General features: G+C 41.0%; 1 protein-coding gene across 1 annotated transcript; it reads right to left on the bottom strand.

Annotated features, from left to right (window-relative positions):
• Nucleotides 1–4316: 4316 nt before the first annotated feature.
• Nucleotides 4317–6331, bottom strand: LOC133886828 (cysteine endopeptidase RepA-like). Its single transcript, XM_062326691.1, has 4 exons — nucleotides 5837–6331; nucleotides 5526–5761; nucleotides 4922–5062; nucleotides 4317–4744 (listed from the first exon to the last, which is right to left on the bottom strand). The coding sequence occupies exons 1-4, from the start codon at nucleotides 6297–6299 to the stop codon at nucleotides 4484–4486; spliced, it is 1101 nt and encodes a 366-aa protein (XP_062182675.1). The 5' UTR covers nucleotides 6300–6331; the 3' UTR covers nucleotides 4317–4483.
• Nucleotides 6332–15208: the final 8877 nt, after the last annotated feature.

The raw sequence follows: 15208 nt of genomic DNA, 5'->3' as shown, positions 1-15208 counted from the left end.
TGCAGGGCTTGAGGGGCTTTTCCCCCTCCCAAGCAGATTTTTACCCTTCGCATGATATAGCTCATTTTTTACATACCGAAGTGTCTTACTCTTCGCATACTCACATCACATGTGTTCATTTTGCACATGTCCTAAAGCATTTAGTCTTTTGAGTGTGTCCTAACCCTTTGCTCGAGGAACTTTATTCCTCGCATACAGGTTTGGGCCCTTCGCATAGGCTCCTTACCCTTCACTTGAGAGTTTTAATTTTTCGGTGTGACAAAGCATCCACCTTTCATATGTGTTATATTTTTCATACGGCTAGAAATATGCTTCTTACATCGCATTTGTGTGCTGAAGTATTTATTTATTAGTTTTTTGTGCATTTGCATTAATGCATACTTCAGCGTATATACGCTTCGCACGCCTATATATCTTCATTATTCATTTGCGATGAAACGCATACTTTTCATAAATGTGCACAGCATCATCAATCGGGAATACATATGCTTCGCACGTTTTGCATTGCATAAGTGCATCGAAATATTTATTCCTCGCGTATGTTTACTTTTTCGAATGCTCGCTAACATATGCATCAAAGCATTTATCCTTCGTACAATTGGCGAAGTACTCATTTTATTTACGATTGCATTGCTCATGTGCATCGAAGCAACTATTCTTATCTTCTACGCGTGCGAAGCAAGTGTTCTTCATGCGCTGGAATTACATATGCATCAAAATGTTCACCCTTCGCTCGTGTGGCGAAGCTTTTATTTTTTGTACGCTCTCGTTACATTTGTGCCGAAGTACATATTCTTCACATGAATGTCGAAGCATTATCTTGTGTACTCATTAAATAAATGCATCAAAGCGTTTGTTCTTCGCATATGTAGGTTCTTACCCTTCGCTCGAGGGAATATTTATTCCTCATATGCAGGTTTAAACCTTCGCATGAGAAAGCTCTTATTGCTCATGTACAAGAATTGTTAATTCACAGGATGGGGGCTTATCCCTCATATATCGAAGGCTTTTTCCTTCGCTGCTATATTTATCGTCATGTCGAAGCATTTACTCTTCGCTTGTACATTCCATGTATTTATTTAACAAATGCATAAAAGACGGGGGCTAAGAGTGCCTGCCCCTGCACCGAAGGCAAAAGAGACCTTCGGGAACAAGAAGCCGAAGTGTTGTTTGACCTTAGAACAAAGGCAGCGCACCTCTCGACTTAAAAATAAAAGACGGGGGCTAAGAGTGCCTGCCCCTGCACCGAAGGCAAAAGAGACCTTCGGGAACAAAAAGACAAAGTGTCGATAGACCTCTTAAATGAGGCATCGCCTTCGCAGAAAATGTAAGACGAAGTGACGGTTGACTTCAAGGCAACGTGTTTTCGCGGAAATAAAAGTATTTACTCCTCATACACAGGTTTTTACCTTCGACTGAGAAGGCTCTTATTGCTCATATGCAGGAATTTCTACTCTTCGCAAGATGAGAGTTATCCATCATATACCGAAGGTGTCATCCTCGCATTTACATTTCAATTATACTTTCTATGCATCTATTTAACACATGCATGAAGATGAGGCTAAGAGTGCCTCCCTCGCAGCAAAGACAAACTATATCTTCGGATTAAATCATTGCATCTAAATATTTTTTTTTTAAAAATAAATTAAATAAAATAAAAAAATAAAAAAATTGCATACATCTATTATATTGTCTATCTCGTCCCTAGAAAGGGGCGTGAAGCACCTATGGTCCTGCAGGACAGGAAGTCGAAGTGCCGCTGATCCTTCGGTAAATGCAGCACACCAATCGACTTAAAGGGCAGGCGAAGGCCCGCCAACGAGGACCGAGGTGCCGCTAAGCTTCAGGTAAAAGCAACACTCCCCTCGGACCTCAGACAGTAAGTCTTGAAGATACGGTGATTTGTGCTCTAAGGAACCAAAGGTCCTTTCGTACAAAGTGCATCGCCGACCGCTTGCGTCGACAACAACTAATCTTTTAGCTACGTTGGCACCTTCGACAACGACTCAAAAGAGTCGTATTCGAATCCGTCAACTCCAACTGCGTCGACCAGAGGGGCTTTGGTCGCGATTACTTCACTTTGGCCTCGACAACTCAGCCCACATCAGCTTCAACTATGTCAAACATGCGGCATCCTTACCACTCGCGAACACCGGCCAGAGGGGCTACGGGGGTACCCGGGTTAAAATCCCGTCCTAGGTCCCGAGAGTTTGGCCGGCGAACGTGAGCAGAGACGAGAACATCATTCAATTCGGCAGGCTACGACAGCAGCCTTCGACCTCTGCTTCATCGACTACGTTGAGGCCGCGCTTGCCGAAGCCTCGACGACAGGCTTCGCCAAGACACCCTTCGCCGAGCAAGACGAAGATGTACCATCAACTTCGGCCATGGAGGAAGAGACACCTTCGCCAGGCGCCGAAGACCCCTTCGCAAAGCGTCGAAGACCCCTTCGCTTGGCAGAATGAAGCATAGTTATAAGAATGTGTCTAGATCAGTAGTCATGTAAAGAAAAACCAGAGTCGTGTACGCGCTCTTTTCTCCATGCCCTTTTTTCCCACGGGGTTTTTGGGATGGAGTTTTTAGCGAGGCGTATATGTCGACGGCAAACCTGGGCCCTTCCATAGTTGTAGCTGTTCGCCCTGCTGTTCCATTAGAGCTTACAGCTGAGGGGCTACTGTTGGGGGGAATGGCCCAGGTCCACAATAGAGCCCATGTAAATCAAGCAATCCATGTAATTAGGTCAACCCATATAAAGGCCCAAAGGCCTCCTTGTAATATTTATACCCCACCAAGGGTGGGAGAGGAAGTCTTACCTCTCCCCCTCAATTATATAAAGGACCCAAGGGGTCAAGGGTACGGGGATTCCTCCCAGCCTTCACGTACTCTCTTCTCTCTCTTTACCCGGATTAGACCCTCTTTGGCACTGTTCATCGCTGCGGTACCCCCTTCGGTACTGTACCTGGAAACGGTTCCAACAGTATGGTTCGGGTGAAAAAAAATATTTTTTTGACTTTTTTCTATCCAAAAAACGTGAAAAGCGTAAATCAGCCATAGGTGACGGGTTATAACTGTGACCCGTCACTTATGACTTTAATAAGTGACGGATCAAGTTTTGACTCATCACCAATGACCTTATTGTTGACGGGTCTTTACCTGTCACTTATGACTAATCATCAGTGACGCCCATGACGATTATGACCTGTCACTTTTGAGCTTTTTTTACGTAGTGATCTGCTCATGCATTCAATGAATTATGGCTTGTATTGGCTCTAAATGGGGTTAAATGTTTAACTGTTGTGAATTTGTAGGGAAAGACTTCTTTTCACTGGATTCATTTCCCTATAAATAAGGACTTGTGGGGGAAGTCTCTTTACATGTTGGACTAGGAAAGCCACGTGGATCAGAGTTTCCTATGGTTCAGAATCATAGGGAAAGAAATATTCCCTAGAAAATGACGAGAAAATAGTTGGGAATGTCGTCTCCCTCGACAAAATCTCCCATACGAATCTTCCCTAGTAAAGTTTGTAAGGAAACATGTTCCCTACGGGTTTTTGGCTGTGACACCCTACGGGTTTTTGGTTGTTCCCTAGTAATTTTGGCTTCCAGTAGTGCCTTGATATCGCCCATCCAGCAGTTGATAAATTGTATGTAGTCATGTGAGTATATAAGATTATCCACGTGGGATGTATATTTTTTAGGTAGTTTACACATATTTTTTTGAGTGTATTATATTTTATGTACAAATGCAAAGGTATTATCAAAATCTAATAAAATTGATGGACTTCTTTTCTATTTTTTCATAGAGTTCACATTGAAAATCTTAGAATGAGTATATAAGTATACTCACAGTGACAAAGGAGTATATCTAGTTCATTTATGTGGTATATCAAAGTAGAGAGTATGTACTCCGGAAGTATAGATAAGTTTTCCTATATATATATATATATATATATATATATATATATATATAATTCCCACTCTTTCTCTCCTTTCTTTCTTTCTTGCTCTCACTGCACAACTCTGCTCCCTCCTCCATTCAGATGCTGAGCTCATACAATCATCTTATGGCAATGATTCAGTTCACTGCAGATAATGACTTTCGTTGTAGTTCTACTATGTACCGTATTGTAAAAATATGTTTTCTTTTCACTGGGTACTTCACACATTTAGTGGGCATTATCTATCAGCGATAGCTTCTTACAGCATTTTTTTTTGCAGGGAGATTTAGAGCATTTAGACATTGTAGAACAAAACAATGTATGTCATCGGTATAATGGTCATCTCTGGGAGTAGTCTTGGATGTCACAATAAGAAAATTATGAAAACCCTTTATAGTTCCTTTCCTGGAACTTATTTAACTTTTGTACTTCTATTTATTTATTTTGTTCAATTCGTTCAGTAACATTTTGCCTTACAACATAACGAAAGAGGATCCACTTCTCCTTCAACAAAGAGGACTACAAAGGGAGCTATGTCCATCGATCTAGAGCTCATCTTTAAGATCTTCTTCCTTGATAGCACCGTGTGGTGCTGACTTAGTTGGGTAAGATGCCTCCATTGCAATACCACACAGGCCTTGGGAGTCTGACACCCCACGCTGCATTCTGATGTAGCCCATCTCACCCCAGTCCTTACCCCATGAGTTCTTCACGATCCAATATTCGGTGCCATCCCGAGTTGTGCCGTACCCAACGATGGCAACTCCATGGTCAAGGTCTGTGCCGCAGCTTCCAGTGAAGACACCCTGAGGAGACGCAATAAGAGCAATTGTGAGTGCAAAATTCTTTCTAAACTGAGATTACTGTACCTCGAATTATATCTGCGCAATTAGTCAATCTATTATATTGTGCAAAAATGTCACTCAAATTATTTCCGTAGCGTCAGTTAAGTCAGTTCACGTGTTAATGTTTCATCAAATTACCTCTGAGTAGAACTGGAAATCTTGGCCGCTAGCCTCTATTGCAACTGCCACGGGCTGGTTTGCAACGGCTTTCTGTAGAGCATTCTCGTCATTGGCAGTGACATCCTCATAGCCATCTATTGTCACGTCATGGGAGCCTTCCTGGAACAGAATATTAAGATGTTTTGTTAGTTCATCTACTGGTATAATGTTTACAAAGCTCTAAGTTTATGCTTGAGTTCATCATGCTAATCCATTTAACTTCAATATTTTACTTTCATTGGAGAAGTACTTTTAATCATGAAGTTTGAAGAATCATCATAACAAATATAAAAATCCGAAAGTATTATTTTCAAGGATACTGCTATTTAGTTTGGGCAATTAATTTAAACGCTGACAACGTCAAAAAATCAGAACTCCGACGTGCAAAATTGAAAACTAGAATGAAACAGAGCCTGCCACCTTGGGATCAATTATCGATTCGCATCGTCTTTCAATATTGAGTTATGCATGAGCTAACCAGAGTTTAATTTTAATCAAATTTTGAGACTGTCCAGTGAGCTACATCTCATCTGTATATGTTTTTTGGCTTCTGGTTCCACAAATGGTACGGTTTTAACCATACCTTCTCCTTGTTACATCTCCCCTGCTCAGCAAGATAGCGGTAGTTGGACTCGGTGGTGATCCCCCCATTCTTCATGATGAACTGGAACGCGTAGTCCATCAGCCCGCCGTTGCAGCCTTGGTTGTCGCCGTCGTCGCAGTCCATGAGCTCCTGCTCCGACAGGGACACCAGCTTCCCTGTCCTGATCTTGTTGATACCCTCCACTGCCGCGATCGTCGAGAACGCCCAGCAGCTCCCTTCAACAAGTGCAGTTCAGAAAAATTGATTCGGTGCAAGTGGATGGATCGAACGGCCGCAAGAAACGTACGTACCGCACTGGCCCTGGTCCTTGACGCCGGTGACAGCACCCCTCTGCCGCCAGTCAACCGCCGGCGGCAGGTCCCCGGCGTCTGCGTACATGAAGCTCCCCTCGGCCCGCCGGCCGCCACTCAGGGCCCGGTGGTGCCGCACCCTGGACCCGGCATACGTCCGCCGAAACTCGTCCGTCGTCAAGTCGGCGAACTTATTCAGAGCCAACCTGAACGGCCGGTTCTTCTTGTTTGCCTCGTGGATGTACCGCACGTTCTCCTTGAACACGTTGAACCGGCGCGCCCTGCCGTCGACGTCCTCCTCCAGGCCCCGCCGCGCCACCGTGTAGTGGCTCCGCCACCGCTCGTACAGCTCCCGGAGGCTCTCCTCCGAAGCCAAGTCTTTCTCCGTGAACGGGATGCCACGCACTAGTGCCGCTGCCAGCGCCACCGCGACCACCACGGCAAGCAAGAAGCACCTCGACATTCTCGTGTACTGTCAGTTCAAACTTGAAACCAGCTATGGGATGAAAGCTATGAGCAAGAACAAGCGATGTATATATAGATTGTAAAAATATAAGGTACTTTTTGATTTAATTTAATTCATAATAATTTATGAGTAGAGACAAATAAACTAATATGTTCGTATCAACAAAGCATAATCTAGATATTTGTAGAAAAGTACTATATATATGACTAGATCTACTATATAAAAATAGAAACTGCAGGAAATAAAGTACGAGTAATATGGCTTTTTACGTACTGGTTCTGCGTTATGGAGGTTGCCGAAAATGCTGGTTGCATCGTATTGATGGTACGATCGATCCTGTTGATGACCCACCGAATTTGTTGGCGATGATAGCGAACAGGAAGACGAGTCGTGGTGAAGAACTTAAACAGTCGCGCGGAGCGCTTCTCAAAACTTATTCGCCTTCTCCCAGTACAAGATCTCAAGAGCGAGGATTTTAGAGACCTGCTCTCATATGGGCCAATGCACATTGATACCGGTATGGAATAGACTACAACAATAGCACAATCGAGATAGAAAGAGAACAATAGCACAATCGAGATAGAAAGAGGTAAAACCCTAACTCTTATATAGACTCACGTAATGTGAGCATTTCTACTTTTAGGATTACTCTCAATTAACAGTTTATGTTGTATGTGTAACTAATGAGGTGGGAATTCTTGAATATATATAGGGAGAAACCCCCATCTCTACCTCTATTAGCAATATGATACTAATAGAGGGTGAGTCTCAACATGGGCCACCTTTCCACAATATAGGCATTTGAGATTTATTAGGAATTATTATATAGGTCGGTCCCAATAATTTTAACACACTCCCACTAGATCTCAAAGTCCCAGACAGAATTGTCAGTTTCCCACTATTGTTTGATATACTAGTGTTTCAGTAGAGACTGTTAAGTTGAACATCCACCTAGAACATCAAGCTACACTCATTCACAAATTAAACAATAGACTATGCCTTGAATTGCAAGTTTTGTGCAAACAAGTTTTACATAAAGTCATAACTAATACTTGACTGTCGGTACACTACCCCGCGATTGGAGCATCTAAGTCGTACTCCATGGTCTCTTCATGAGTTTACTAGAGATCACCCAAATCATATAAACTGCGACCAACAATCAGACTCATATAGGTGTGTTCTTTCAAGAATGCCCTGTAGATTAGCATATTAGCTACTTAAAGCCAACATAATACATTAAGGCAATAGCCAACCTGCCTTACAGATCTTTAAGAGTATTGTATCTTCACTCGAGTAGGTCAAACAACAAAGTTACCCTCCTCCAGTTAGACCAATAACTTATTCTTCCTAGGTCCTAATTCACAGGATCTCCGATAATATAGGTTAGGTTACCACTATGGTATAACTCACATGGGTCTCATACCCATCTTCTTTGATGCCTTATCTATCACACTCCATGATAGTCACTTTGTAAATGGATCTGTCAGGTTCTTTTCTATTTGGATATAATCCAATGTTAACACTCCAGAGTTTCTTAATTTCCTGACAAACTTCAATCGTCCCTTTACGTTCCTTGAGGACTTGTTATTATCCTTAGAACTGTTTACTTTGATAATAACCATCTGACTATACAGTTCATAAGGATAGCCGGTACTGGTTTCTCAACCACAGCTAAGTCCATCAACAACTCACGCAGCCATTCTACCTCAACAGTGGCTATGTCTAATACAATGAGTTCTATTTCCATAGTTGACCTCGTCAAGATAGTCTGTTTGTAAGACCTCCATGACACAGCAGCACCACCTAGAGTGAATACATATCTATGTATGGCATAAATCTCATCAGCATCAGATATCCAGTTTGAATCACTATAACCCTTCAGTACCGATGGGTACCCGAAATAGTGAAGACCATAACTTATAGTACCAAGCAAATAGCGCATGGCTCGCTTAAACGCACACTAATGTTCATCACCCAGCTTAGAAGTAAAATGAAGCTCACATCAAATGAGATGTCAGGCCTTGTAGCACTAGCTAGGTACATGAGTGATTCAATAATCTAAGAGTATCTTAGTTGGTTCCTGCTAGTTTTCTTATTCTTTTGAAGTATCACACTGAGATCATAAGGTGTTGGAGAAGGCTTGCTGTCCTGATAGCCAAAGTGGCTCAAGATCTTTTTAACATAATGAGATTGTGTAAGACTAATCCCATTCTCTCCTTTGATTAACTTAATGTTTAAGATTACATCAGCCTCATCCAGATCTTTCATATCAAAGCTTTGAGATAAGAAACGCATGACCTCATCAACCACATCAAAGTTTGTCCCAAATATCAGTATGTCATCAACATACAAGCACAATATAACTTCCTCATCCCCACCATGACGATCGTACACACATTTATCTGCCTCATTGACCGAAAAGTCTGAAGATATTAAAGTTCTATCGAACTTCTCATGCCATTGTTTAGGAGCTTGTTTAAGACCATACAATGACTTCAACAACTTACATACCATGCCTTCTTGTCCTTTTACTACAAACCCATCAGGCTGTTCCATATAAATTTTCTTGTCCAACTCTCCATTAAGGAAAGCTATCTTAACGTCCATCTGATGAACAATGAGACCGTGTGAGGCAGCCAAGGAAAGTAGCACTCGGATAGTAGTCAATCTTGCAACAAGTGAATAAGTGTCAAAGAAGTCTTCACATTTCTTTTGAGTATAACCCTTGGCCACAAGTCGAGCCTTGTACTTTTCAATAGTACCATCGGGCCTAAGCTTCTTCTTGAACACCCACTTGCAATCCACAGGTTTGCAACCATATGGTCGGTCTGTGACCTCCCAAGTCCCATTTGCGAGGATGGAATGTATTTCACTCCGAACAGCCTCCTTCTAGTAGTCTGGATCTGGAGATGCAAATGTTTCTGAAATAGACTTGGGAGTGTCATCCACAAGGTATATAATGAAATCATCACCAAAAGACTTTGCAGTCCTTTGTCTCTTACTCCTCCTAGGAGCATCACTGTCATCCTCCTTGGGATCTTGCTCATGTGTTTGTTCAATAAAAGAGGTAGAGTAGGTTTAGAAATTATCTCAGAAAATAGTCTAGACATGCTATGTAAATCTTTCACAGGAAATATGTGCTAAAAAAATGTTGCATCATGTGACTTCATCATTGTATCAACATGCACTTCAGGTATCTTAGATTTAACCACTAAAAACCTATAAGCGATACTCCGATGAGCATATCCTAGAAAGACACAATCCACTATTTTAGGTCCGAGCTTGCATTTTTTAGTTATTGGTACATTGACTTTCGCCAAACATCCCCAAATGCGCAAATAAGAAAGTGATGGCTTTCTCCCTTCCTATTTTTCAAATGGGGTTTTCTCCTTATCCTTGAGATGAACTTTATTCATGACATGACATGAAGTCAATAGAGCCTCCCCCACCATGCCTTAGAAAATCCCATAGTGTCTAAAATGGTGTTAACCAAGTTAGTCAATGTTCGGTTTTTCTTTTCGGCAACCCCGTTTGATTGGGGTGAACAGGGAGACGTCCTCTCATGAATAATCTTATTCTTCTCGTCCAACTCTCCATTAAGGAAAGTTGTCTTAATGTCCATCTAATGAACGATGAGACCATATGAGGCCGCCAAGTAAAGTAGCACTCGGATAGTAGTCAATCTCACAACAGGTGAACAACTGTCAAAGAAGTCTTCACCTTCCTTTTGGGTATAACCCTTAGCCACAAGTTGAGCCTTGTACTTTTTAATAGTACCGTCAGGCCTAAGCTTCTTCTTGAACACCCACTTGCAACCCACATGTTTGCAAACATATAGTCATTCTGTGACGTCCCAAGTTCCATTTGTGAGGATAGAAGCCATTTTGCTCCGAACAGTCTACTTCTAGTAGTCTGCATCTGGAGATGCAAATGCTCTTGAAATAGACTCGAGAGTGTTATCCACAAGGTATATAGTGAAACCATTAACAAAAGACTTTGCAGTCCTTTGTCTCTTACTCCTCCTAAGAGCATTACTGTCATCCTCCTCAGGATCTTGCTCATGTGTTTGTTCCATAAACTCAAGAGGTGGAGTAGGTTCAAAAATTATCTCAGAAGATAGTCTAGATATGCTATGTAAATCTTTCATAGGAAATATTTGCTAAAAAATGTTGCATCACAAGACTTCATCATTGTTTCAACATGCACGTCAGGTACCTCAGATTTAACCACTATAAACCTATAAGCAATGCTTCAATGAGTATATCCTAGAAAAACATAATCCACTGTTTTAGGTCCGAGCTTGCGCTTTTTCGTTATTGGTATATTGACTTTCGCCAAGCATCCCCAAGTGCGCAAATAAGAAAGTGATGGCTTTCTCCCTTCCCATTCTTCAAATGGGATTTTCTCCTTATCCTTAAGAGGAACTCTATTCAGGACATGATATGAAGTCAACAGGGCCTCCCCTCACCATGCCTTAGATAATCCTATAGTGTCTAACATTGCATTAACCAAGTTAGTCAATGTGCGGTTTTTTCTTTCGGCAATCCCATTTGATTGGGGTGAATTGGGAGATGTCCTCTCATGAATAATCCCATATTTCTTATAGAATAAGTCAAAATCACTAGAGAAATACTCTTCACCATGATCCGACCTAATTCTTTTGATCTTTCTCTCTAGTTGATTCTCACCTTCTATCTTATAGATTTTAAAGTGATCTAGAGTCTCATCTTTTGTTTTCAACAAATAAACATAGGAGTATCTAGTCACATCATCAATCAAAGTCATGAAATATCTTTTTTCACCCTTCTTCAACACACCATTCATTTCACATAGATCTGAATGAATGAGTTCTAGAAGTGCCAAATCTCTCTCATCAGGTGCCTTATGGGGCTTACAAGGTTATTTTGATTGCACACAACTATGACACATAGAACATTTGACCATGGAAAGATTTGGAATTAAACTCATGCCGGAGAGTCGAGTCATAGAACCAAAATTCAAATGACATAACCACGTATGCCAAACACTAGCATCATCATTAACATTGCCACAAATATGATTCACAGACTTATTGCTGAAATCATAAAGGCAAAAACGGAACATGCCTCCAGACTCACAGCCTTTACCAATAAATTATTCATACTTTTACACTACTTTTTATTGGACTCTAACACTACCTTAAGCCCGTCTCTATAAAGAAGGGAGCCGCTAACTAGATTCTTGTTTATAAGGACATGCTGCACGTTCCTCAGCTGCATGATCTTTCCCGAAGTAAACTTCAGATCCACCATGCCAACACCACAAACAGAAGCATGTGACCCATTCCCAATTAGAATGGAAGAATCATAGATGACCTGATAAGAAGAGAACATTGAGATATCAGCACACACATAAACATTGGCCCCTGTATCAATCTAGCAATTAGTGGACTGAAATACTGAAAACACTAAAGGTAAATTTTCACACCCTGCAGCTCAATTTCTAGCTTCGCCAATGGTCACCATATTAGCAGTCTTTGAGTTCTGCTTTTGTGGAGCCTTTCTTCCTTTGCGGTCTGGATAATCCTTGGCGAAATGTCCAATCTCACTGCCCACAAAACAAGACAGTTTTGTTGTGTTCATCTTCTTCTTCTTGAAGGTGGTAGTTTTGTTTGGCTTATTATCTTTCCCTTTGTTCTTGTTGTGGAAAGGCTTTTGCACCATATTAGCACTAGTCTGTCCCTTGCCTTCTTTTAGACTCACATCCTTAGCCTGAGCTTTCGCCTCAACATCAAGAGACACGATCAAACTCTCAACAGTAATCTCTTGTCTCTTGTGCTTTAGAATAGTGGCAAAGTTTCTCCATGAAGGAGGTAACTTGGCAACGATACCTCCAGCCACAAATTTGTCGGCTACATTGATCTTGAGGAGTTTGAGTTCCTTCACGACGCACTGAACCTCATGAGCAAGCTCGACTACAGAGCAATTTTCAACCATCTTGTAGTCATGATACTATTTCATGATATACAATTCACTTCTTGCATTTGATACACCAAATTTAGCATTAAGTGTATCCCACAGCTCCTTCGCGGTTTGTATGTGTATGTACACATCACAAAGACGGTTACCAAGAACGCTAAGAATGCATCATACAAAGAGTGTATTGGCATCCATGAATGTCTTCTCCTGCTCAGCAGTAAGAGTTCCTTCCGGCTCGCCATTAGCCACCCAGTAGACATTAATAGGTGTCAGCCACAAAGTGACCTTGACTTGCCATCTCTTAAAGTGCACACCAGAAAACTTGTTTGGTCTCAATGCATCGACAAAACTAGCCATTGATAAACATAAGTGCATACAATATGGTTTTTAGATTGTTGAAATATAAGACACTTTTAGGTTTAATTTAATCCATAAATAATTCATGAGCAGAAACTGATAAACTGACATGTTCATATCAACTGAGCATAATCTAGATATTTGTAGGAAAGCACTACATATGACTAGATCTACTAAACTCAAAAATAGGAACTGCAGAAAATAAAGTACGAGTAACATGATTTTTACGTACTGGTCCTGTGTTGTGGAGGTTGCCGAAGATGTTGGTTGTATCGTGTTGACGGTATGATCGATCCTGCTGACGACCCACTGAATTTGTTGATAATGACAGCGGGTAGCACCCAAGCGCCAAGAAAGACGAGCTGTGATGAAGAACTTGAGCAATCACATGGAGCATTTCCTAAAAACCTTATTCGTCCTCTCCCGGTACAACAACTCAAGAGCGTAGGTTTTGAAGACCTGCTCTCCCATTTGCTGGTGTGTGCCGACGTCGGGAAGGAATAGACTACAACGACAGCATAGGCGAGGGAGAAAGAGGCAAAACCCTAACTTTTATATAGACTTACGTAATGACAGCGTTCCCAATTTTAGGACTACTCTTAATTAGTAGTCTTGTTGTACGTATAGCTAATGAGGTGGGGATCCTTGCATATATATAGGGAGAAATCTCCCATCTCTATCTTCATTAGCAATATGGTACTAATAGAGGATGGGTCTCAACATAAGCTACCTCTCCACAATATGAGTCTTTGAGATTTATTAGGAATTATTATATGAGCCGATTCTAATAATTCTAACATTAGGCTGACTACTCCAATGTCCACTATACGTTGCACGATGCGGTCATTTGAGGAGTGTGGCTGAAGCTGGTGCCTGGTGGGGGTGATGATGGGATGTAAGAGATGGCGGGAAGGAAGAGATGAACTTTCGGAGGTTAGGTATAAGTTGGGGAATAAATGCAAGAAAAAAGGGTTGCTATATTCCATGGAATGTTATATGATTGGCAGGTAGATGTGGGAGTGCTGGGATAAGCTACCAAACTGTTACTTACCCTTGATCTAGTTGTTTAACTTCTAAAACGCAGCTTAATTATCACTTGCTTTTGGAGTTCTTGTGGCTTTTCAATTGATGCACCTAGCGTTTCTATTTCGGTTTTGATAATGGAAATAAGGATCTTTTAATTGGTTGAGGGAAAAGGAGATAGATCGATGTGTGTGCTGCGTGTGACAACTGCAATGTAAAGGAGCTTTAGTTCCGGTGCAACAGCAAGCGTGGACGTTTGGAAAATGTACGTCATAGGAAGAAAGGGCGGACACGGAATGAAGGTAAGTGCGTTACATGGAATGGAATTGGGATAGGCCATGTTTGAGTCGTACGGATTTTGACAACCAGAGACCTGTCTAAAAGGCTTATGACAAAATGGTGATATAGCCAAGTGCTTGTGCGTTACAATGGAAACTTATCTCTATAATAACAACAAAGCTTTTCCGAAACTTAATTCTATGCACAAAACAAATTCCGTGTTCCGTGTACTTGTTCATGAAGCACATAGAGATCATTTGAGCTTCTTTTACATAGGAGATTCAAATAGATATGCCATCACCTAGAAAGTTGATCCCAGTAAAGTTGAATTAATATGTCTGGAAGAAATAAGTGAAGCCCATCTTCAAAACATTTGCAGGGCAATGAGTATTAGGGCTTGTTTTTGTTTCCGCTTCTGAGTGTGACTTTCAGCATTTACAATCCGAAACTGAAACAAACAAATATTTTTTTATAGCTTTTTACAATCCGCTTGTTAGATTGTGGGAATCTGAGAAGCTGATTTCTCTCAGCTTTTCATAGATTGTTTTTTTAAATAAAGGAATGTCTTTATTCCGGCCTCTTCAAAAGGTTTGCACCTAACCATTCATTAATACACGTTCTAGCTATAGGCTTAAAATAAAATACCAACATATAGCATTGGATCATAATTAAGCCCAAAACATGAGGGGAAAACATCAAAGACATAATCTATTAGAACACATCCATCCATACTTGGCGAAAATCTCCATGATAATCGTCTCTAAGGTGCGGCAAGTCCACTTCATCCTCACTCACGCAATTTCTTTTTGGAGTAAGGACCACAAGTGCATCCAATATGTCCCCTCTGAAGATTACCTGCATATAAGATTGTGATCGACATTTATAAAAAATAATGTCATTCCTGCTCAACCATATCACCCAATAGAGAGCAATTGCCCCAACCAAAATTTGAGGTCTCCATGTTGAGTCGACATTTTGTATCCAACTTCTAAACAAATCAGCTATACCAGTCAGTGGTTGTATTCCAAAAGCAATTTGTACTGTTCTCAAAATAAATTTAGCAAATTGACATTGAAAAAGAGATGATGAATAATTTTCTTGTTACTACAAAAGCATCATTGTTCACTACCCTGCTAGTTTCGCTTAACTAGATTATCCTTTATTAGAATTACTCCTCTAATTAAATACCACACAAAAATCTGAATTTTTAGCGGGAGCTTAAGTTTCCATAAAATCTTAGTAATAAGAGGAGGAAAATCTTGATTAAGTAAAGCTGTATACATAGAACGA

The sequence above is a fragment of the Phragmites australis genome, chromosome 12 (assembly GCF_958298935.1).
Source record: "Phragmites australis chromosome 12, lpPhrAust1.1, whole genome shotgun sequence".
In the NCBI taxonomy this organism is placed as follows: domain Eukaryota; kingdom Viridiplantae; phylum Streptophyta; class Magnoliopsida; order Poales; family Poaceae; genus Phragmites; species Phragmites australis.
This window is presented reverse-complemented; position numbering and strand designations above follow the sequence as displayed.

Excerpts from the sequence above, each read along its gene's own strand:
- LOC133886828 (XM_062326691.1), bottom strand. The coding sequence starts at position 6,299 with ATGTCGAGGTGCTTCTTGCTTGCCGTGGTGGTCGCGGTGGCGCTGGCA. Across the intron at positions 5,762-5,836 it reads CAAGGACCAGGGCCAGTGCG|GGAGCTGCTGGGCGTTCTCG; the intron begins GTACGTACGTTT and ends CACTTGTTGAAG. Across the intron at positions 4,745-4,921 it reads ATTTCCAGTTCTACTCAGAG|GGTGTCTTCACTGGAAGCTG; the intron begins GTAATTTGATGA and ends GCGTCTCCTCAG.